General features: G+C 41.7%; 1 protein-coding gene across 3 annotated transcripts in view; it reads right to left on the minus strand.

The window, feature by feature from the left end:
• fermt1 (FERM domain containing kindlin 1) overlaps window positions 1-22,574 on the minus strand; it is a 76,666-nt gene extending 54,092 nt beyond the window's left edge. Inside the window, exons 1-3 of one of the 3 annotated variants that reach the window (XM_078556425.1) lie at window positions 22,405-22,518; window positions 21,509-21,569; window positions 9,865-10,098 (exon numbers count right to left, since the gene is read on the minus strand). In XM_078556425.1, the coding sequence (XP_078412551.1) occupies window positions 9,865-9,940 (76 nt within the window). In that variant the 5' untranslated portion in view covers window positions 9,941-10,098; window positions 21,509-21,569; window positions 22,405-22,518. Of the gene's footprint in view, window positions 1-9,864; window positions 10,099-21,508; window positions 21,570-22,404 lie in introns of all 3 variants that reach the window. The other 2 variants (XM_078556423.1, XM_078556424.1) reach the window with 2 other exon arrangements.
• Window positions 22,575-25,833: the final 3,259 nt, after the last annotated feature.

Below are 25,833 nucleotides of genomic sequence, written 5' to 3' on the forward strand. Positions count from 1 at the left end.
GAGACTGACAATGCTGATATAGTTTGTAGCCAATATCATTGAATCAATGTTTTGCATCTCCGCTTAATGCACAATTTCATTATCACAGAGCATCCCACACTTCTTAATACCTTTCAGGGTCTTTCTGCTATGAAGGGCTGGCTCTAGAGGGATCAGGAGTAGCCCACTGCAATAATGAGGCTCATTCTACAACTAAGGCTGTTGCTCAGCACAATCAGAATCTTAGAGTTTAATAAAGGTATTTTTCTTCCAAGAGGATGAAAGTATTGAGCCGTTAGGGGGGTGGCGGGGAGAAGATTTCTACTGAATGGTTAATATCGTTTGCTTCGAATCAGGGCCAGATGGATATCCTTGACAGCTCCTCCAAAGTCTTCCCACTTGACTTTGAGTATTCTGCAGAGACACCACTGGTGGAACTTCTCCAGGGCCCAGAGGTGGCTTTGGTAATGTCCCCATTCTCATTGTCATATAGGTTGGTGACAACAACAGCGTTTTAGAATAAAACCTTTTATTTTGTTGCCTTGACCATTCTGGTGTAGTTAGCTCTATTCCTCAGCAAAGGTCTACTGTATCATCACTGCCTGCTATCATCTCCACAACTTGGTCATTGAGAGAGAAATCTAGCTGCAGGGAGAGCCAGTGAAGGGGCTGAGATGGGAGGGCTAAGCAATAAAGCCAGAGGAACCACAAACAACTTTGGAGGAGCTGTCAAGGATATCCATCTGGCCCTGATTCAAGCCATCTTCTCTTGAGAAGCAAACGATATTAAGCATTCAATAGAAATCTTCTCCCCTCCACCCCCCTGACGGTTCAATACTTTCAACCTCTCGGGAGAAAAGTACTTTTGATAAACTCTGCCTGTTCAGGTACACACCAGAGCAGCGAAATCACTCACACAGAGATGAAGAAAACGAACAGTAAACAGAAATGAGCACACACACACACAAGCTATAAGCACAGGGTCCAGAAATTACCGGAGATATAGGCAGGCCCCAGCAGAAGTGAACTGAAATTAATTGCTAGCATACTTTTTGGATCCTGTGGCATAGTTAGAGGGGAAATGTCACTTTGTTCTCTGTTGGTAGTCAGACATGTTAATTCTAGACTTATCACTAGAACTTGGCACCATGCCAGGATAGATTTTTTAAAAATGAATAAGCCTAATATATTCACAAAGGCTCATAGCTTAATGGGTTCTTTTGAAGTACTCAATAGCTTTCCGTAAATGTCAGAATAAATAATTACAGAGTTCATTGCAAATGGTTTAAATCATATTTGACTGGACAGTTGCAGGGTGCAAGATAGAATACCATGTTCCTTTCTACTGACAAAGCTGTCTGATTTTAGCTACAAGTCATTACTTGACTTTTCTCCTGTGAGGACTGTAAACAGGAATGTGATTGCAGTTTTCAGTAAAGTCAAAACTAGGAAAAAATCTATACAACTACTAGTTATTACGCATGAAACATAATTAGGAAGGAACTTTGGGACTGAGGGATAATTTACAAAACAGCAGTACAATCAAGTCACTAGCTTACATTCTAGAATCAGTTCTGACCTTACAACTCATAAGCTAAAAAAAAAGGTTCAATGTGTGTAGGGTTGAATGAAGGGCCCGTGCTCACAGGTTCCTCATAAGGAGAGTCTCATATCTCAGGCATGTGATCAGGGATATGCCAGATGAAAGCTAGGTGCTTCCTGATATGGATGGAGGGACGGTCAATGAAAGAACCAACCTAGACTAGTACTCCTGCATACTTCTCAGAATAGGGATAACTTAAAGGGACAGTGCACAATAGAAAATATAGGTTTTCCCAGCACATGGGTCATCACATAGGCAGCGAGCCTCTATAAAATGTCAATTTTGTCAGTAGCCAAAGAAAAACTGGTAGAAATCTACCTAACATGCACACTACACTTCTCAGAATTTGGTTTAACAGTAACAATTGGTCAAGTTTCAGAAGAAGTAGATTGTTTGCTAAATCCCCTTAGCTATTGCATATAGTATGGGGAGAAAATGGTTCAGAAACTAAAATACATTAAACAGGAAAATAAATAAAATCAATTCATAATGATTTACAAGGTTTTTCTTTTGGTTTTCTTAACTTTAATCTTTCCCTGACTACAGGTGGCGATAACAAAGTGATACCACCCATTTCTACCCTGGGCGCTTTAGTTGGCATTACTTCAAATATTCTTATTATTTATCAAGGGATGTTGATAAGCTTGGTTGCAAATGGTCTAAACTGTAATTGTAAGGGCAGTCGAAGAACACATGGTGAAATACTACACTGTTCTTTACTTCAAACAAAGCACTCTGACTTTATAAGGTTATCAGGTTATTACTTGTCTTCTGACATTTCAGCTGTATTACTATACTTACTTATATCAGATCAATAACGTTTGTGCTGCATAGCTCTCAGTCTAGTAACATGCCCTCTTGCCTGGGGGTTCCAGAACAAAGCATGTTTAGGTAGATATCTATCAGTTTTTCCTCAGTTAATTAATTCAAAATTGGCATTTATAGAGGCTCACTACCTACACGATGACCCATATGCTGGGAAAAGCCTATTTCTTTTGTGCAATATTCCTTTAAGAAAAAAAGTGGACTGGGGAGTATTTTGAAAGAGAATTAATTGGTTTCCTGATTATGAAATCGTTACATTCCAATAAGCGCCCATGTGACCTGAGGTTGCCATGGAGATGAACAGATAAAACGCAATGGGTAAATAGAAAGCCAATTGTAGTGGGGCTGGGTTTCAGTCTGTTTTTTCTGTGTGGCAGTTCAGAACACTGGGAATTCGTGCAAAGAGAAAACAAGCAAGGCTCTCTCAGTTTTCTGTTTGGCAGCCCTGAACAGATCCTAGTGTTGAAGCAGGTCTCTGAAGATAGAGCAGAGGCTGTGTTGCTGTGTGCGTGTTATACAATTGGAAAGGACAGAACACTGAATAGAGGAAGAGTGAAGGATTGGACAATACCCTTTGCTGCTGTTGAAGTGATGCCGGAGCCCATCAGAACACCTAAAGGGATAACAGAAGGGAGTTTCTAGGGATTCTGTGCCATCAGGCCTGTTGTGACCCGACTAAGAGAGGTTTCATAGGTGTGTGTCTTGTCTGTGGCAAATGTGTCCGGGGTCTTCGTATGGAATATGCCTGTTCATGAATGTGACTCAAGAACCAAAGATATTGGATGGGAAGTGAGAAATCCTTTAAAACGGAAGCCGAGTTGGAAAGATTACAAGATTGTACATGGTCCCACATTTGTGTGGGAATTAATACAAATACTTGTAACTATGTGAGACGTATCATTGTTGTACCAACTACTTAAAGCGGAAGTTACCTTTTTATTTCAAATAACCTTTGCCCGTTAATTAACGTTTGAATTGTGTTGATTTTAGTTGGTTTGTTATTGTAAACATTTTTAAAATGAAATCTTGCCCATCGATTTTCTTTCTGTTGGCTTTGTGGAGGATTCCTTTCCTTTAAAAGTTAACGGTCTTTATGGGGATTGTAACATCTATAACGTGGAAAGTTATTTACTTTGCGGTAACTTCTTCCCATCAGATCTCCAAAAATGATCTTCCTTTGCTTTTGCATTCTAGAAATTTAGCTTCAGGTTCTTTCAAACCATTCCAACATTCTGATCCATCAGGATCCTACAAGAGAACATTGCTTGCAATCCCGTCTAAGATTTCAATGCTGATGAAAGATCACAGGCCTGAAACGTTAACTCTGTTTCCCTCTCCATGGATGCTGCTAGACCAGCTGGGTGCTTACAGCATTTTCTGTTTCTATTTTAGATTTACAGTATCTGCAGTACTTTGCTTTTGTAAGATTTCACAGCAGTCTGCATCCTTATGAACACAATCTTTGGTGGTTAACTTTCTTTGTTATTACCTTTAATAAAATGGCATCTCTCCTATTGTGATTCGGGGAAGTGTTCTACAAGATTAACATTGAAAACTTGAACTTGAAATATCTAGGTACTTTGGGATTTGCTTTATTTAATGATCGCCCGTTCTTCCTCTACATACTCATACATTCCTTGACACTGACACAAGCATAGAGATAACACCTTACCTGAAAGTCTGTGGCCATACAGACACGTGCCATCTGGGTATGCAAAGGCATGGATATTAGGCCAGAATCAGGAACATTCGAATTTTGGTTTTATGTTGGGGAATTCTGGAATAATTTTTTTTATGGGTGATGGTTCCACCCAATCCAAACACCACCTTTGCTGTGGAGGCAGAGCAGGTCAGGGGAATATGGGAGAGCTGGCTTTCGACTGTGGGATTTCCTGTGTCTAGCTCTCAAAAGGACCCAGTGTAAGAATGCTGGGGAGAATAGGGTGTGCCAGGACATTGGCCAGCCGATGTAGGACCTATTTGAGGGTTCAGGCTGGAATTTTAGTCTGGACCTCTGAAGGAATGCTCTGCAAGTTTAAGAAATGATTAAATGCGGCCCCGCCCTCCCGCCCCCTGCCTTTACAAATGAGACGGTTATGAGCACCTAAAAGATGTTTCTGGTTTTGTGAGTAGGGAACATGTCATTGCTAGTCCATCTGGACAACTCTAAGCCTATATACCCTAGTGTCATGGCTACCTAACCACTCACACAGGAAATATGGGAAATCCCTGTGTTCCTGCTGACTTTAGTCGCATTGACCTAGCAATTTCAGGCAGGCACTTATTACCATTTATCCCAGGTTGTTGTCCCCTACCCATGTGTTGGATCTAGTGCCCTTGGTTTGTTGGGGCTAAAGGATCCAGGTTGCACCCTTGTTTCGGGGTGACTGAGTTGGCACCAAGGCAGAAAAGATCTGTAGACCATTCCTAGAAGAAACGCATTCTGTTTATTTACAAAAGGAACTCAGCAGCTACACTTGTGCGCTTACAACTCAAAACTCTGTCTTTACACTTCAGACACTAACTCGAGACTACTGATTACAGAGGTAGCCTGCGCTACTCTGGTATTCTGTGTCTAGATCATGTGATCTACATTGCAACATTTATCTTAAAGGTATGTTATACATTAAATTGCTACAACATGAATAATCAACCCAAGCTTAGATTTCCCGACCCGTGGAAATAGCTTCCGTCTTTCCTCTCAGTTCGCTCGTTACCCTGAAAACTTTGGTCAAATCACCTCGTAATATTTTAAATTCCAGGCAGTAAAACCCTAGTTTGTGCAATCTCTCCTCATAGTTTAACACTTGGAGTCCAGGCATTATTCTGGTAAATCTATGCAGCACTCCCTCCACAGCCAATATATCCTAAACATAGAAAGATAGAATATAGAAGGAGTAGGTCATTCGGCCCTTCGAGCCTGTTCTGCCATTCAATATGATCATGGCTGATCCTCTATCTCAACGCCACACTCCCGCTCTCTCCCCATACACCTTGACACCTTTAGAGTCCAGAAATCTACCTACTTCCTTCTTAAATATATTCAGTGACTTGGCCTCCATAGCCTTCTGTGGTAGAGAATTCCACAGGCTCACCACCTTCTGAATGGAGAAGTTTCTCTCCTCATCTCAATCCTAAATGGCTTACCCCGTATCCTGATTCTGTGATTCTGTGACCCCTTGTTCCAGACCCCACGCCCCCCCCAGCCAGAAGAGATATCATCCCTGCATCCAGCCTGTCCATCCCTGTCAGAATTTTATACATTTCAATGAGATCCCCTCTCGTTCTTCTAAACTCCAGTGAATACATGCCTAGTCGGCCCAATCTCTCCTCATACAACAATCCTGCCATCCCAGGAATCAGTTTGGTGAACCTTCGCTGCACTCTCTCTATGGCAAGTATATCCTTTCTTAAGTAAGGAAGCCAAAACTGCATACCCTTCCTGACAGGAGGGGGTGCTCTGAACTGCTCACAATACTCCAGCTGTAGTTTAACCAGGGCTTTGTGTAGGAGAAGCGTGACTTACACTTCCTTGTATTTTAGTCCTTACCCCTCGGCCAGCATTCAACTAGCCTTTTGATTATTTTTAATGATCTATGTACGTGGAACCGTCACTGTTTCTAGCCTTTTGCCATTTAGTGAGTACCCTGTTCTGTCCTTATTAGGTCCATAGTGAATGACTATTTTTTGCATTACATTTGCCTGCGTTAGAATCCATTTGCCACAGTTTTACCATTCACTTAATTGATTAATATTTCATTGTAATTTTATGCTTCCATCTACACTGCTTGCAATGCCTCCTATCTTTGGGTCATCGGCAAATTGGAATATGTGGATTTCCATTCCAGCAGCTAACTCATTAATAAATATGGTGAATAGTTGAAGCCCCAACACAGATCTTTGTGGGCCACCACTAGTCACATCCTGTCCATTAAAAAGGTACCTGCCCACGATCCCTACTCTCGGTTTCCTGCCACATGGCCAATATCCTAACCAGGTTAATAATTTGCCTTTAACTCCATGAGCTTCAACTTTAACTAATAATCTCTTCTGAGGAACTTTATAAAGTGCTTTCTGGAAGTCCATATAAACGAAATCCACTGACATTCCCTGCCCACTACTTTTGCCACTTCTTCAAAAACTTCAGTAAGATTTGCCAGCCATGATCTACGCTTTACATAACTGTGCTGGCTCTCTCTCATCAGCTGAGAAGTTTCAAAGTATTCAGCCACCCTATTCTTAATTATAGACTAGCAATTTCCCATCAACAGACCTTCAGCTAACTGGTCTGATTCCCTGGTCTCCCTCGCTCAGCTTTCTTAAATAGCAGAGTGACATTTGCAATTTTCCAATCTAAAGGAATGGGTCCTGAATTGAGAGAAGCTTGGATGATTATAGTAGGGCACCTGTAACATTCTCACCTACTTCCTTTAAAGCCCTGGAATAGAAACCAGCTGGCCCTGGGACTTTGTCACCATTTCGTGCCATTATTTTCTGTTATTTTGTTCACGTTGATTTTAGTGAGTCTGTGCCCCTGATTCAATATTAATTTCGGTAAGATAGCTGGCATGCTACTGAAAATACTGAGGCATGCCCTTGTGTTTATATGGGTGTCCATGTGGATGTTTCCGCCATGTCACTAGCATCTCACAGCACTCTGTACACACACAACACACCGAAAAGCACCAGTAAGGATGCACTCTGGGGGAGTCACGTCGTGAATTCCAGGAGAGAGCATTGGGTGCTTAACAGAGTTGTGGGCAGGGGCCGAAACCTGTCTGGAGAGCTAATTGGGGCCCTCTTTCAGCTGCTGAACCAGACTGCCTATAAATGAAGTCTGATCCTGAGCATCAGCGTTTCATACAGTCGCTCGAGTGTGTGCCAATGACCCTATAAATTGGTGAAAGAGTCCACAACAGCAATGATACATGACTGAACTGCAGACAAACATCAGGAGAGTGGCTGTACTTTAGATCCATGTACAGCGATACCCCAATGACATTGGTCTGAAGCCCAGGCTAAGTTTCTCTAATGAATACTCTGCAGTCCAATCCAATATGTAGCAGTTTCCCTTGGTTGCTTTCAAAATGCTAGCGAAGCAGACTGAGAAAGCTAGGGCTTACATGATTCTATAGTGCTCTTCCCATGCAGATAATGGGGCATTCTGAAGGGGCAACTGGCAGCAGGAAAATGTCTTAGTTTGTCATAGTTTGAGCTAACCCTCAGTGACATGCCTCACCCAACCGCTCCTCTCAACTGACTCACGACATGACAGATTCTATGCAAGATAAAGCAGCGTTAGATACACACCAACATGGAGATAGGTTAGATAACAGAAGACAGGCACCCTACATTTTCAGAGAGGAAATAGTATAAGGGTGTTCGGGCACAGCAAGGGTTAATGTGGGACTGAGGAAACAGTACCACCCATGGTATGATGTAGAGAGTCACATGTTGGTAGACTGTGTGTAGTAGAGCCTAACAGAAACCAGCATGCAGACAGCACCCATGCAGGACTGTACCTTGGGGAAGTATACAGTTATGGGTTACCAATAAACACTTTAGATTCAACCATACAAGTCTTCAGGCCTCTTAATGAGACAACCTTGCAACAGAAGTGGTAGGGCAAGACACATTAACCATACAAGCATCTGACAGGATTAGGAGGAATAAATTGGATTTTCCTCCCCTAAAGCAGAGAAAACCTATAGAGCGTCTGAAAATTATTAGGTGGGAAAACCTATTTCTTTTGGTTGGGGAGTTGTGCAACTTCAATTGCAACTGGTAACAAGGAATACAGGAAGTGGGAAAAACTAGACTGCAATCAAAACCAAAAGGAAATGGGACGAAAACAAGGGTGAAAAAATATGTACGAGTACAGCAACAGCGAGGACAGACTGCAAACTCCAAAATGGCTGACAGCACTATCAACTGAGGTAGCCATCTCAAATGGCCACTCAATTAATTCGGCGCAATCCTGGAATTGAACATGGGAAATTGCTCCACTAGATAATTACCGGAATTTCTGATGTGCTAATGAGGGTATTGCAAGAAAGGTCCAATTGTGTTTACTGCTGAAAATATGACCTGGCTGCAGAGCACTATCCTTTGGAGAACATAAAGTATGAGCCATTAGGAACAAAGGGCATATTGTATTCACTAAGCTTTTGCTAAGCTGCTTTTCTAAAAGCTTTGAACAAATTTTCTGTAGAGAAAAAAAATAATCGCCTGTGGAAAATTTACACTTGCCGGTTGCTCACAAAAGTGTGTGTTTTTTTGGAACGGGTACCTCTAAGTGTGAAGCATTCACTGGAGCAGCAAAACTGGCAGAACTGAAGATTGCTATCCACGGATTATTCATCAAGTCAAAACTTTCTAAGAGGAGTGTCAATTTCCTATTGATAGGCAAACACAGCACTGCACAGCCGTTCTTTAGGTTTACTATTGGCTAATTCTATCTATTTCTTCTACAAAATATGTAAAATAAAAGGTATTGCTGTCAACATAATTCCAACCAAGGGGCTCAAATTCCACTGTGTCGCTTCTAGCAAAACAGATCACAAATTTTCATAAATTTGCGACGCACATTAAGAAACTTAATGCAAACAGTTTGTTAAAAATAATACACAGCAAAATTTCAACCAGTTTACAAAGGGTCTACCTAGACCTGTGTGTGTTACTGAAAAATTAATGCCCCAGGGATTGCGGGGAAAATAGTCACCAGTTCAGAGAAATCCCTGCAACTTGTGGTGAAGAAAAGATGTGGCGTAATTTTCTGGATAATTTGTGCCATTCTATCCTTAGCCTTGCAAAAAATGGGACCTCAGGTCAGACTGCCCATGAATGTTGTGAAAATTACTGGGTTTGAGCTGTAAATACCGAATGAATCTCTCCCCGGATATTTAGGGCTGTTATTTCATGGTGACCGTGTTAATGATGTGATTTACGGTCCCAGCACATCATTCAACCTTTGTACAGAAAAGGAAGCTGCTGAAAATATGGAATCTCATCCTGCAGATAGTAAGTTGTTACTATAGAAGCTCTTTTATAACGTTTACATTTTTTGTTACTTTTCCTTTCTGCCTTTTTTCTCTCTTTCTGAATCCAATCTTACTTTTCCTTCTCTTTATTTCACTTTCTGTTTCCAACTTGACGACAATTTATCCTATTTCTTTCTGGGTCATTTGCTCCTTTTCTTTGTCTATCCTTAAATTTCATTGGTGAAGGAGATAGACCATTAGACCTAAAGTTCATGCGGTCCCAGATGCTCCACTGCCCTCATTGTACCGTTATCACCAGTAATTTTAGGCTCAAAATAAAAAAAAATATGATCTGAAGGGTGAAACAAAAGGAAATCCAATTTAAGGCGCTCGCCCTGAAATGCCTAAGCTTCAATAATTTCTGGACCAAAATTTTTTGCTTGAGGAATTTAGGACATTAAAAAAAAATCTACTTACTCAGAGTCTTGCAGATATCAATGACTGCCCGGAAGACCACAGAAGAGAAACTGACTTTTAACCTTACTGTCTTCATATTAGGCAGTTGCAATTTTAATGACTTATGCTGCGGCGTGTACAACAATTTAGCGTCAGCTTGGATTCCATATTTGTCCAGAGTCCAATGGGTCTTCAGAAGCCAGCATTTTTTCTTTTCCCACCAAAGAGCGTGGTCTGACCAGTCTTGGGGTGCCGCTATATTAAAAAAAAACAAAATACCTAGTTAATGTACGTCACTGTATGTCAAAATCTATCCTTCTCAAAATTTAAATAAACAAGGCAATATTTCACATGTAAAGATCTCTAGCCTCGGGTAACATTGCCATCCTGGATTTTAACAGAGGAGAGAGTATATCTAAGGGTGGCATGGTGGCGCAGTGGTTAGCGCTGCTCCTGGGACCCGGGTTTTATCCTGATCTAGGGTGTCTGTGTCCGTGTGGAGTTTGTACATTCTTCCTGTGTTCGCGTGGGTTTCTTCTGGGTGCTCTGGCTTTAGCCCACAGTCCAAAGATGTGCTAGTTAGGTCGATTGGCTACAGTAAACTGCCCTTAGTATGCGTGTGAATACATGCCCTGTGATGGGCTGGCATCCCATCCTGGGTGTGTCCCTGCCTAGCACCCATTGCCTGTCAGGATAGCTTCTGACTCCCCGTGACCCTGAATTGGATGAAGCAGCTTTGGAAAAGTGAGCAGGAATATATCTGGACTTTGTGCAACAATGCAGTGATAGCAAGTCGGTAGCCTGGTTTACATTCCTCCTCATTTCTATTTCGATTGATTTCGTTTCTTAGAAGTCATATTTTTTATGCAGCGCCTTTCACAACCTCAGCACGTCCCAAGACAATTTTTGATAATGATAAACACAATTTTAGGATGGAGCAAGGAATGTGTGGTTTCTCGAGGATGAGCGGGCACAGATTTAAAGATACGAGAAAAAAACCTTTTCATGCAGTGAGCGGTTAAGGTCTGGAATGCACTGCTTGAGAGTTTGCTGGAGGCAGGTTCAATTGAAGCATTCAAAAGGGAATTAGACTGCTATCTGAAAGGGAAGATGGTGCAGGGTTACGGGGGAAGGCAGTAGAATGGCACTAAGTGAATTGCTCATTTGGAGGGCCAGTGCAATGGGCCTTATGGTCTCCTCCTATGCTGTAATGATTCTGTGATTCCCACCAGGTTGAACAGAGTAAATGTTGGATCCTAGTCACTAGTTTGGTTGGATCCGGGCTGCACCCTTGTTTCGGGATGGTACCCTCGACAGAGTAGATCAGTGGACTGTTCTCAGGTAGAACACATTCTATTTGTTTACAAAAGAACTCAGCAGCTACACTTATGTGCTAACAACTCAAACCCTGTCTCTACATTACAGACTCTAACTATAGACTGCTGACTAGAGGTAGCCTGTACTACTCTGCTATTGGATACTAAGATCATCTTTATAACATTCTCCTTGAAGGTGTATTATACATCAGATTACCACAGTAAATGAAGTCCAAAATTTGTACTTATTTTAAACTTCCCCTGGAAGGTGCCAAGAGAAGCAACATTGCTCCTCTGGACTCCACAGAAATATTTATGCCCCACTTTACCCCAGAGTACCCCCTTCTCCCCATCCTGAATCCCCATTCCCCATATTTACCTGAGCACTAGTAGAGAGCCATCAGAGTTTGTGGGGGCTGCAGCTGTTTCCTCTCCAGGACGTGTGGGAATCGGGCTGACATGAGGCTCGGGTGTCGAAATATCCAGGGTCTAATTTCTACGGCAATGGCCGGGTTTCCAACTCACCTGACAACCCAACCACCAAATAGAGGTTTGAGGGTAGAGTTTCCTGGATTTAGCACTCAATCAGCAGCTGAAAAATTGTTCTAATACACCCAAAAAGAGGCACTACTGCTTTAACCCTGCTTGGCATATGCAACCAAATTTCCTCCATGGCTTTTTCCGCTTGCTACACTAGACTTGTCCTGTAGACAGTGCAGTGATTTAGACTGCGTGCAAATATATACCAGATGGTTATACACACTGATTTCCTGCAATAACCCCATGCAGAGACTGAGAACAGGCCCACTGAAACCTGGAGCTACTATTGTGCAGGTGCACTTCAGAATGGCACAAAAATCACACATTGCTCTGGGGCTGCAATGTGGAAAAATTACACTATTTAACTTCAAAAGACTCATCAGCTACAAATCTATGCCTAGTCACCTTCCCTTTTGGTATTCTAAAATCACTACCTGTATAATTACATCTTAGGATAACCCAAGTCATTTTTAACAGTAGCACCCATCCAACCTGGTGCAGACTGATTCTCCAGCACCAGCCCCTTTAATAATGATGCTATTGCTTTGGAGACTTGGACAACCTACAGTAGGCGCCTCAAAGGATGCCTTCACAAGATCCTCTAAATCCAGTGGCAAGAAAGGTGGTCCAACAGCAGCATCATCTCCCAAGTCAACTTGTCCAGCATCCAGGCGCTAATCACTCAAAATGCTGGGCACAACATGTACTTCGTATATCTGACACCAGGTTCCCAAAGCAACTGCTCTACTTTGGACTCACGGCAGGAGACTCCCAAGAGGACAATGGAATCATTTTAGAGTTGTCCTCAAAGCCTCCCTGAAGAGATCAAACATCCCCAATGACTCATGAGAGACCTTGGCTTGTGACCAACCAAAATGGAGAAGACTCATCTGGGAAAGGAATCAAACACATGAGAGACTTTGTCAGGAATGTGCAACAGTGAAGTCGAGGTGTCGGTGGGAGCGCATAAACCTCAAATCTACCCACAACTTCAAGCACCGCCTACCAGCATGTGGCAGAGTCCGCAAATTGGCATTGGACTTGTCAGCCATCGAGCAGGAGTGGAAACAAGTCATCCTTGATACCGAGAGGCTGCTTAAGAAGATAAGGATGGTGCCATCTCCAAGGTCTCAGAAACACTCGTATTTCTGTGCAGTGGTCCTACGACCAATTGTGCACCTTCAAATGCAATCCCATATTATCCTAGAAGAAGATTGCTCCTGAAGTTCAACAGCCTGACAGAGCATGCCTCTTGTGCATGCTTCCCAAAGTCTTTTGGGTTATTGCTTTCTGAGATGATCCACCCCTGATTAATCTCTGTGCCAAGTACGTACTACAGCTCTAGCTTATGCAACATATTCTCGTGTGGTCTGGAACAGCAGGCAATGACTGTTTCCAATGCACTGAATATAAAACTTAACCATAGTGAATGGATCTTCACTGATATTCATCACTTTAAATTGGTTGATAATGACACAAATGCCCTATAATGTTATGGACAGTGTATTATTCTGCTGTTAAGACAGAGCATTAAGTATATCAGTGGATCACCAAAGCAAAAATTGGTGTTGCACTGTTAATCCATAAGAGTAACCTAATTAGTTCTCCAAGGGCTGAATTTTACAGCCCCGTTGGGGTGGGGGCAGGGCTGTAAAATGCGGCGAGCCATTCAAAAGTCCATCGACTTCGGCGGGGCCGTAAAATCCCATCAGCCTAAAATTCTGCCCCGTGTTTAAGTTGGGGTTTCAAGAAATGTTTCAGCTACCCATCCATTTTAAAATATCTATGTTAACACACCAGAGTCAAAGGTTCTCTTACTACGGAACCTCACCTGCAGAACTTTCTCATGCAGTGCTTTTGCCTAGAATTCCATTTCTTGTACAAATATGCATTATTAAATATTACTCATTAAACCACAATTACTGGAGCACGGATCATATAATGGAAAACCCCAGGCTTGCCAATTGGAACTTCAGAACAATTCCCCTCCAATTTTCTTTGGCAAGAAGCAGAACTAAAGTTGTGGGATATTCATTCTCAATGCATTGCTTGTAGTTGAATTCTATTAGGCTACCTAATGTACAAAAAAGTAGCTGAAGAAATCTTCCTTGGCATTGGGATCACTTTGAGGTTGAACTGCCTCCAAAATGACACACAGGCAATAAATTCATCTGTAAAGGAAGGGACCCATTTAACGAAGAAATGAAGGTATTAATTAAATTAATGGAAGTTGAGAAGATAAAATACACTAGGGAGCACTTGAAATGGTGCCAAGCTAGTGAAAAACACTACATGGAAGCATGGGAAACCATAAGAACCTCGAATGCCTTACTGTCGGAAAACAGCCAATCACCTGTGACAGACATTAGTTGGTTAAAAACAAATGACCCTCAAAGATTCACATAAAGACTGTCAAAGCTAGAAAAACTGATCGATAAGACTTATATAAAAAAAAATTGTTTTTGTGGTATACAATAGACGATGCCAACCTGTTTCAATGAACCACAAGAGACAAAAGCCAGGCCTTAAAAAAGTCAACCACAGGCACACAAAAGCAGAGAGATAGTACAAATATAGTATCTTTAGTACACAAAGGATAGAGTTTACCACCAACTCCCCTTAACGGTTGAAACAAAAGACACCCTAAAGAAATTATAGTGGATTGTGAGTATAATCTTCTTCAAATCAATATTTGTTTGCTTGTCCAATTATTAATTAAGATGCATTTAAGTATTGTATGTAAATTTAAAGTATAATAGTCATGTTCTAATCATCTTTGATTGACTATAGCTAACAGTCATTACTAAGGAAATACAGTATTGAATATTTAGTTTTCTTAGCTTACTCACTGTCTGTATAAGTGAAGTGATTGTCTCTTAGTCCCATATATTCTATAATATTGTATTCATTGTTAATCACAATAAGTGCTTGTCGTGGAAGAATGAGTCCAAGTGAATCTTTTATCTTAAGCTGGTTTATTCTCAAGACAGCTCTGCAATGTATCAGACTCTCCCAGTCCTTTCCAAACTGGAGTGTTCCAGCTGTACCAATTTATTTTTTTTAAAGGCTTGACTCCCCGTCGGGGAATTGAACCCCAGTCTCCTGCGTGACGGGTGGGGATACTAACCACTATACTAACGAGGAAACGATTGTACCAATTTATTGGTGAACCAATGCCCATCACCTGTTTTAACAAGCAGTTGTCTTAACAATGTAATTGTTATACAATGTAACTCTTTCGAGTTATCAACAGTCACAGATTGCAACTCTTTCAAGTACAATCACAGTTCTTGGTTTTCCGGGAGTGGGACATGAACCCACAACCCTCTGATTCAAAGGCGAGGGTGCTATGAACTGAGCCACAGCTGATACCTCTTGTTATACAATGTATTTGCCAGTCAACAAGAAGATTGTTAATGGACCTTGACAATGTAATTACTGATGCATTATAGCAATGAATGCCATTGCAATCTATAATTGATTCTTATAATAAATATTCATGAGTATAAAAGAGTTGTAATCTCATATTTATATCCTTGTGAGCCCACATATAGATAACAAAATACTAGAATTTTCAAGTTAGGATTCTAAATGCAGGAGGTAAACTTAAAAGGAGTTGTTTCTGTTACAATATACCTGTAGATATATTCTACCCTGAGATAACTTTGCTAGGTTGTAAACTCCTAGGTGGGAGGACATTTCATTGCAGGACCCGGTCCATTGCTGGCAAAGATGACCAAGTTCTTTTAACGATTTGAAATTTTTTGAGAGTTGAGGTTTTAAACTAGCAGTAAATTAGATTTGGTAGGTTTACCTTGCTGGGGGTTAAAGATAGTAGAACTGTTAACACATTGTCTGCAATGCCCACATCCTTTAAGTGTATAAATAAGGAAAAACTGAGGCAGAGTGGAAATAGGCAATGCTATGGAGGTGGATGTAGGGCGGACTTCGTGATGGGGCCAGAAATTCAGTTCAGGGTTAAATAGCATATTGAGGTTTTAGACTGACTGTTTCAGTTTGCATCAGTGGCTGGGAATGGAGATAAAGTTGATGGTGAGGAGGAAAGGAGTTTGTGATGGCAGGGGGGAAGCGGGTGCAGGAGTGCTAAAGACAATGGCTACTGTCGTCCTCATGTTAATTGGAGTACTGGTTGTAGTGGCTCAACCAGGACTGGATGTCAGACAAGCAATCTGATAACACAGAAGCAGAGAGGGGTGGAGAGAAGTCATAGTGAGGTAGAGCTAAGCGTGATCAACTTATGTTTGGTATCAAAGGTCTACGTGAGATGAGAAACAGGGAATGGCCAAGGATAGATCCTTGGAGTCTCCAGAAGTAATGTCGTAGGGTAAGGAAGAGAAGCCATTGCAAGAGGTTCTGTGCTGTGAGATGCTAACGGGAGCTGATGACTAAATCATAAATTATAAGCACACTTAAATTAACACTGAACATATATTATCTGCCAGGAATGTATGCTGTGTCAGGATATCCTGCCAGAAAATTGTCCTTTTGTGTATTGGTCAAATGCATGAATTATCTGGTTAAGTAAAGAATAAGGCAATTTTACTTTATTTTGATGCCTAGAAATAAATATATGCTACAATTATTTGAGCATTGCCAATGTCCTCCTTCTGTCCTATAAATTTCTATGATCCTTTGAATTACAAATGTGGAGTCTTACTCCTTCGGGTTGCAAATTGTTTTAGGAGACTCTAAAATGTCAAATGTTTAATTTATAATCTTTTTTCTTACTTCTCTTTTCTACCTCTCTTTTTTCCTCTCTCTTAAATCTAATCTTTCTTTCCCTCTCTTTATTTCTCTTACTCTATCTGATTTGACATTGAATTCATCCCCTTTAACTTACCCTCCTTCTCAGTCTTTCCTCTATTTATTTCACAATTCTTTAATCAGTTTGATTACAGAGAGACATTGTTTGTCTCATTGTTCATAACGTCCTGAGATTCGCTGGGGCAGCCATTGCCAATGGGAGGGCTTACATGGGCCACAGTGCCCAAATAGGAGGCCTCCCCTCCCACCACTGCAAGCCCACAAGGAGGCTGCCGAGGTTCACCAAGTGGTCACCCCACATGCGCAGCAGGTAAAAAGCCAGTGGTAGCAGGAAGCGGCCCTTAATTGGCCACAATTGCCTCTGGGTGGGAGGGTCATTATTCACCTTACATGCTGCTGGCAGAATGCAATGCCAGCGGGAATGCTGAGCTGCACAGGCAGACGGTCACTCTACCTGCTGCATTCCCACACCTCTTCCCCCACCCAATCCGTTTCTAGAAGGCTGATAAAATCCAGCCGATAGAGCGTAGAAAACACTCAAGAGGTCAGACAACATCTGCAGCGAGGACCAGGCAAGCTGACGTCTTGGGTTGGGTTGAAAGATTTTGAAACAGCTTCTCACAAGCATCAGACTTGCGTGTGTACACATAGCTCTACCTTTTGTATATATCCTTGTAAAAACAAAATAGGGATGCATACATTTTCATAATGAATTCCTGAACATTAGCCAAACTATGTCTAGACTTCAGAATACTGTTTTACAAGTTTGCTGCCTTCAAAATTAGCAATATTAAATGGGGATTAGTGACTTTGTAATGGCAATATAAAAATCATAGAAATTACAGCACAGAAAAAGCCTACTCAGCTCATCACGCCAGTGCTAATGTTAGCTTTTCAATCGGGTCTACTAAATTGTACAGTTTGCTCAAAGCAGTGTTACTCTAAATCTAATTTTAAAACAAGCATACTTCCTTTAACGATTGTCTTCATAAAAGGTTTTTGCTGAATAATCTGTTATCCAAAACCTAACATGAGAACTCATCAGAAAGACATTGCAAATTTGTTGGGGTAGATTGTATATGACACCACTCTTCTCATTCAACATAGATTGTCCGGTTTAAATATTTTACAAAAGCGCAATCCAAATTCTCCACAAGATCCACATGAATGAATCTTCAAGACCTGCTTGGTTTCCAATTATATCAGGTGCCATCCGTATAAATTTCATTTCTTCCCTCCTTATTCTCCAATGGATGCCTGATTAAAAAATATTCTGACAAATTTTCTAAGTGCATTATTTCAGCTAGAGAACACAGATAAAAAAAGCAGTGATGATTTACCTTGTCAGATCTCTGCCCCATTGTGCTGCCCCTATACCTCCTCAATCTCCCCTCAGTTACATCACTGGACTCCCATCTGAAGTAGGTGATAGAGTTGTAATCAGAAAGCCTCAATGCGGGTGACCAAAAGCCCAGTTGCCGACTTCTCAGGCCTCCGGCCTATTTCGAGGCCTACCTTAATTCTGGCACTATACCCAGTCAAGGAGTTAACTGCACCTGATGCATTCAAATGGCCCAGGGCGATAAATATTGGGGTACTGGACAGGGTACAGCACAAGTGATGGCTCCAAACTTGGACAACGGGACATAACCTTATATTCGGAGCCAGGCCACTCAGGAGAGAAGCTAGGGAAACGCTTCTTCACACAAAGAATGGTAGAAGTGTGAAACTCTCTCCTGCAAAAAAAAATCACTCGCCGTTAACTCAATTAATAATTTTAAATCTGAGGTCAAAATATTTTTCCTGGTCCATAAGACATATAGGAGCAGAAGTAGGCCATTCAGCCCATCGAGTCTGCTCCGCCATTCAATGAGATCATGGCTGATCTTATGATCCTCAACTCCACTTTCCTGCCTTTTCCCCATAACCCTTGATTCCCTTACTGATTAAAAAACTGTCTATCTCAGCCTTGAATATAATTAACAACCCAGCCTCTACAGTCCTCTGCGGCAAAGAGTTCCACAGATTCACTACCGTCTGAGAGAAGAAATTCCTCCTCATCTCTGTCTTAAATGGGCGACATCTTACTCTGAGATTATGCCCTCTGGTCCCAGACTCTTCCACAAGGGGCCAAAGGTATGAAAGCATATGCAGCCAAGGTGGGTAGATGGAGTTAAGATACAAATCAGCCATGATCTCTTTGAGTGATGGAAAAGGCTCAAGGGGTTGAATGGCCTACACCCGTTTCTGTGTTCCTATAAACTATCCAATTATCCGATATTCCCTCTGTCCAGGCAATTCAATGTGGGCACAGACCCAGGAAAATCCACCTTAACATAAAGCATCTACCAAAATATTAATGAAGGAACATACAAACTACTTATCCAATCTCACTGAATAGAATCACGTTTCATTTATATAGCACTTTATGACACAGATAAATCTCAAAGTGCTTGACGCAGTGCATTGTTCTTGGAAATGCAGTGACAGTTGTTCTGTAGGGATACAATCATGCTTCACCAGTCACTTCTAACATACAACCATGAAATGAATGATTACATACTCTTTTTCTCCCCCCTCCAATAAGTGGCACTATTGGAAGGAGGAATGTTGGCCAGGACATTAGAATAACTTTGCTTGTTTTCAAAAGACATATTGCCCCTGTAACATTCACTTGGAACAATGGAAGATGCAGTTTAATGTCTCATTCAAAGGACACAACTTCAGACATAGCAGCACTATTGCATTGAAGTAGACTTTTGAGCTCAAATCCTGGTAGAGAGTTTCTGATGGAGGCAAAAATGTTGTCAAGCTGATACAGCAAAGTTAAAGTAGATAATTCTTTGCGCTAGTTTGGTTGGTTTCTTAAAAAATGTAGTGCAGTAAAAACAGGAAATGCTGGAAAAACTCAGCAGGTCTGGCAGAATCCGTGGAGAGAGAAATAGAGGTAATGTTTCTTGTCGGTATGACTCTTCATGACTCAAAACCTTAACTCTGTTTCTCTCTCCACAGATGCTGTCAGACCTGCTGAGTTTTTCCAGCATTTTTTGTTTTTATTTCAGATTTCCAGCATCCGCAGTATTTTACTTTTGTCTAGTGCAATATATTGGATTTAGAAAAGGAGATTTTCTTGTTCTATGCCTAGGTGCAATAAATCCAACCTGCCCAATGTTTTGATATTCACTGCCTCCAGGTGACCTAATACACCCGAGCACAAACCCGGGAACATTTTCCATATTGCACTGAAGCAAGTTGACAATTACCCAGGAATCATAATGAGGGGTCCTTCGAGAAAAATTGTCGATGACTACTCATCAAAATAAAGAGAGTTGTGTTCTTTAAGAAAACATCCTTTATTATTCAGCCTCCTAATGTAATCTGAACCCTGTGATTACAGCTGTCTTTTGAAGACAAGCTAAATTGTTCTGTTATTGCTGGTCTCCTAAGATCATTGCTGTACATGTTGTTTATTTCACTGAAAAAACTAGCACTCACGTCTACAGAAACAGAATGAGGACAAAGATGGTGTTGTGTCAGAAAATAGTTCTAAATCAATGCTATATTAAGCAGCAAAATCCTTTAGTTCCAAGGAATTAAATGTAATTTCTAAGCAAGCTTTAAAAATGGCTTTTAGTAATCATTATTCATAATGCTTGACTCTTTCAGAGCAACAATTTTCTTTAGTGACCCTATTATCTTCCTGCAGGGATTGACTGATGCCATTGGTTTCACAGTGCTGGCCATGAATCTTCACACTGTGCACTTTTTTTTTGTTTATCTATTGACCAATCAATGCAATTAATAAGATGTGTGAACAGATTTATTGTCAAAACACAACAGCAAATTCCAACAGAATTTAATGACATTGAGGTTTACAAACCCAACCATCACCTGTCACCTTGATCTTAAATATTCAAATTGCCCCTTTGAAACAGTTAAAAATCATGTTAGGACTCTACTGTTAGTAGTGCATGCATAATAATCTCTACAATGCCAAGTGAGTAGCGATCTGCCTCAACGCTATCATACAATTTTGCATTTCTGGTTGCACTCAAGTAAGAAAATCCCAGGTGTCCATAATTGCCCCCCTATTCTTCCTCAGCTACATGCTGCCCCTTGGAGGCATCATCTGTAAACATGGAGTCAGCTTCTAAATGCATGCTGACAACACTTAGCTCTATCATCACATCTCAACTCTCCTACTGTCTCTGTTGTTAGATCGCTTGCCTGATATTCAGTTGTAGGTGAGCCGTAACCTGCTCCAGTTAAACATTGCGGTGACCAAAACTATCCGTTTGGTCTCTGCCACAAGCCCTGCATCCTCACCATTGACTCCATCCCCCTCCCCGGCCACTATCACAGGTTGAATCAGACTGTTCCCAAACTTCTGGTCCCATATATTCTCTGTCACTAACACTATCTACTTCTGTCTGCATAACATCAACTACCTCTGTACCCTGCTACAGCCTGTATGCCTTTGTCAGCTCCAGACTTGACCATTCCAAATTGCGTTTGGTCAACCACCCTTTCCTCTTTAAATTCAACTCGGTTGCCTCGCATATCATCCTGCAACAGATCCCAATTAACCTATCAACCCTAATCATTGATCTACATTGGCACCTCATGTTTAAACCCTCATTCATGGCTCTGCTGTTTCCTATCTCCCTCAGCCCTCCACCATCGATAGCACCCTGCTCCCCTGACTCTGGCCATTCCTCCAACTCTTCAACTGTCCATGCTTCATGCTTTGGTAGAGAAAAAGTGAAAGACTGATATAAGGTAATACTGTTCTTTAGATGCACGTTAAACCCAAAATGTAGGTTTATGCCATCACAGGAGAGGAAAAAAAAGGGTGATGGTTTGTACTTTTAAGAATTTTACTTTACTCAATGTTTTCAGGGTCAACTATTGAGCTCATGAAGATAAGGGATGTTGATGATGGAAGTGGAACACTTAGGTATTCCCTTTATAAATTTTTTCATGGCACCTGGGTGATGTAGAAAAGATCTAATTTATTGTCAAACCCTTAGCTTCCTTGACAAGCCTTCTCCCAGAGCTGCTTCAGTCCTTACAGTGATGGTATGCCTGCAAAGGGTTCAATAGGGAATTTCAGGATATTGACTCATGAACAATGGAACCAGATATGAGGGAGAAGGTTGCATCCCTAGTGCTCACATCTAGGGCTTCACAGCTCCCACAACTTTACATCAAACTGAATGCAAAATTGTGGGTGTACATGGTTGAATTCCCGACATTCTTTGCAGCTGGAGAATTATTTCATAAGTTATTCCTGTAGGGTTTAACACTAAAGTTTATGTACATAAACAAGGTTTCCACCAAACCTGGGCCAGAGTTATGGCAGCGGAGTGGGACAAACCCAGGGGAATCTCAGCTCCCATGTTTTAAGAGCAGTTTCAGAAGAATAACATCAACTGCACCGGTGTGATACTTCTATTTCTCACGCAATCTATCTTCATGGCCTCTCGGGGTGAGATTGCCAGCACTGGGCCAATTAGTTTCAAATTCTGGAGGGCTCTGTGCTACAAGCCGCACCTCACCAGGAACTGGGTTGAGACTTCCCTAACATGTGAGAGTTAGGACACTTACAGAGGGTGGATTTCAGGATCCTTAGTTGCACCAAACTAATATGGGTCAGGATGGTTATTTGCATCTGTCCATACGTTTGTAAAAACATATCTCACTTTATCCCTTTGAACGGAGTTGATCTCAAATTGGGTCCCAAAGTGGATAATATATTCCTCTAGCCACCTTCACATGCAATCCTTCAAATTTTATGCCAAAATAGTGTTCATTAGTAGATTTTAAGGTACAAAGTTTGCTGAAAATTGATTTGGCAAGCATAACATCACTCATACTTGGGAGATTAAAAAAAATTAATACAGAAGAAACTTCCACTTACGAATTTGTTCCACTAATTTTAGCATGACTCCTCCAACATGAAAGTCCCCTGTTACTCTCAAATTAAACTCCAGTGGTGAATCTTCATTTGGCTGATCTACCTGAACATTAAGTTCCCATGAAGAGGCTCCATAATCATTAGATGATGTCATCTTTTCAGGATCTAATTCCAGCACTACCAATGAAAAATAATACAAAATGTACAAGGGTTAGTATTTCATGTCTTAGTGGCCATTGGTCTTCAGGCAGCCTCACCTCTGATAAAGACTACAATTTGCACCGTAATTTGCACCTGTAATTCTAATTTTAACCAATATTATCTTCTCATGCAAATTAGTCAGGATATTTGTTGGAGCAGCTGATTATTTCAATAGTTTTCGTTATGAGTTTGAAAGATCCATCAAATTCGTTGTGTGGGGCATTAGCATCACAGTATTTTAACAAACATACAAATTAGGAGCAGGAGTAGGCCATTCGGCTCCTCGAGCCTGCTTCGCCATTCAATAACATCTTGACTGATCGGACTGCAGCCAATCCAACTGGCCAGCAGCTCCAGAAGGCGGGACTTTGCCCCAATTGGCCCTCATTAGTCCATCCCGCAGAGGTTTATAGCTATGGGATGGGTTGGCGTGGAGTGTGTCAGCTCCACATTGACGTGATTTCAGGGGGGGCGGGGGGGTGGGGGGAGGAGGGGATGTGCCATCCACATCCACCCTATTCCCCCCACCCCCCTCTGTATTATTCAGCCAGCCCAATGTCACTGAATCACAGAATAGATACAGCACAGAAGGCCTATCACAAAAATTCCTGGGGGTAGGAGGTGGTATGAGATGCCTGCACTCGCTACCCGTACCCTTATCCCGTGCCAGTGAAAAGTGCTGGCACAGGGATTGGGGGGTGGGAATCCCAGAATCGGGTCCTGCCCACCATTCAAAAGCTTCCAGGGTTGCCTGACTCCATGAAAATCTGGTCTGGTTTTAATCCACAAAAATCTGGCCCATCGCCTGCATACCCACTCTGTCAAAATCTTTCATAATTTTAAAGACCCCTATTAGGTCACCTTTCAGTCTTCTTTAGTTCAAGACCAACCACATCAAAGGCACAGAAATGTAGAGGAGATTGAGGAAGCTCAACGTACTCTTGCCAGAAGATAACACTGACGACCTCAAGTCACGTGGGGCTTGATGCTGTGGGCAGGGCGGACGCTACGAACAGAGGATTCGACAGAAGTTGATGGTATGTATAGCATGTGATTCTTGAGTGGCATAGCCGGACCCAATTTGCAGCGGGAAAAGAAACGGCAGCTTTGCAATCTAAAGATTGTGAATGTTTTGGTGTGCAGTGAAGCCTCAAATGGCTCTCCGCAAATATCTGCTGACTTCACCCATCACTACTTATCCGCACCACAATCTCCAGGTATGCCTTAACATAGCAATACTCTGATCCCAATTACAACTGAAACTTGATCCTACTAACCAGGTCGGTTCAAAGGCATTCAGTACTCCTTGCAGACTGAAAAAATGCTATTAGGAGAGTGTTAGGTGTTAATGCTGATATTTATTGATCATTTCCCCCCCCCCAAATTTATGCAGGTTTTTGGGGTTCAGGTTTTCCTTCCCTTTTTGATACTAAAAATCAAAAAACAAAACACATTCCAAGAAATAGTTTTTTAAAAATCGGACATAATAAAAAAAGCTTAATTGGTCCTTAAATTATAGGGATTTACTAGTATTACCTGTCAAGAATCAAATTTAAGAGACAAAAACATTTTTTATAACAGGGATCAAGAAGGAGAAGCCTATGGGTTGTGCCGAGATGGAGATAGTGGTGCTGTGGTAATGTCACTGGACTAGTAATCCAGAGTCCCCGGTTAATGCTCTGGGGGCATGTATAAATCCCACTATGGCAGCTGGTGGAATTTAAATTCAATTAATAAAATCTGGAATATAAAGCCAATCACCTGTCATCAATTGTTGTTTAAAACCCATCTGGTTCACTAATGTCCTTTAGGGAAGGAGAATGGCCACTGGTCTGGCCTCCGTGTGACTCCAGATCCACAGCAACGTGGTTGCCCCCGAAATGGCCTAACAAGCCATTCAGTTCAAGGGCAATTAGGGATGGGTAACAAATGCTGGACTTGCCAGCGACACCCACATCCCATGAAAGAATAAAAAATTGAGGTAACTACTTTGCTTCATTTCCTTGTCAACTACAGACAAAAAAAATAAATGAAGCATGGCAGCTGATGCCACGGGTATTGTTCAGGTCCTACTTGGATTGCAAAGTACATCCCATTCAACACCAAGTCCCATTTGTTCAACACCCCTGACACACATCAGCTCCCAGAGCCCAACTACCTCAGATTTAAGACTGGAACCCTTGATTGCCCAAAAGGCCTGAGTCAGATTGTAGGTGTTGTAGAGGTGGGGGCGGGTAATCTCACACCTTCTCCTTTCTAGACTGTAAAGGTGTCAAGGGGTATGGGGAGAGAGCGGGAGTGTGGCGTTGAGATTGAGGATCAGCCATGATCATATTGAATGGCGGAGCAGGTTGAAGGGTCAAATGATCAACTCCTGCTTCTATTTTCTGTGTCTATGTCTATCACTGGCTGCTGTGCCTTCACCCATCAGGCCCCAAACCCTTGGAATTCCTTCCCAAAATCCCTTTGCCCCTTCGCTCCTTACTCCTTTAAAACCCTATTTAACAACCACCTCCTTAACCAAGCTTTTGGGGAGCTGTCACAATGCCTCATTCTTTGACTCCGTATTCTTTTTTATATATAATACAGCTTGCTAAAGCTCTTTGGGGTGATTTTTCTACCTTGAAGGTAATATCCAAACACAAGTTGATATTGTTGATATATAAATAGATTGGGGAGGAAATGAAAGTAATGTTACTGTTAAAACAATGGGGGATTATAGGGAACATCAATGATTATTAGCTGTCCATTGATAAATAAATCAGGGTATAGGAATGGTGCAACACTGTGTGAAGAATTAAAACAAAGTTGCTCGAACCTGTTGTCAAAGACTGAAGAAAGCAAAGTACAAATTGAAAAAAAATCTGGTTACCCCACATTCCTTCTGATTATTTTGGAGTAAGAAAAACCCTTTCTAATGCATACTGAACTTTGATACCACCTGCTGTTCAGCAAGTGTTTACTTGTGTAAACCATTCTCAGAGCTATAAATACACAAGGATGTTGAAAATATTATCGACAATTAAAAAAAATCAGTGCAGTGAACAACAATGGCCCGATTGAAAATTAAAGGCTTACTTTCATTAACAATGCAACTTTTCTTCGCAACCCGGGGAGGGGGGCATAGAGGGCACGGGGGGGAAAGAGAGGGCACGGGGGGGGATAGAGAGGGCACGGGGGGGGACAGAGAGGGCACGGGGGGGGACAGAGAGGGCACGGGGGGGGACAGAG

This window comes from Cetorhinus maximus, chromosome 14 (assembly GCF_964194155.1).
Source record: "Cetorhinus maximus chromosome 14, sCetMax3.hap1.1, whole genome shotgun sequence".
Taxonomy (NCBI): domain Eukaryota; kingdom Metazoa; phylum Chordata; class Chondrichthyes; order Lamniformes; family Cetorhinidae; genus Cetorhinus; species Cetorhinus maximus.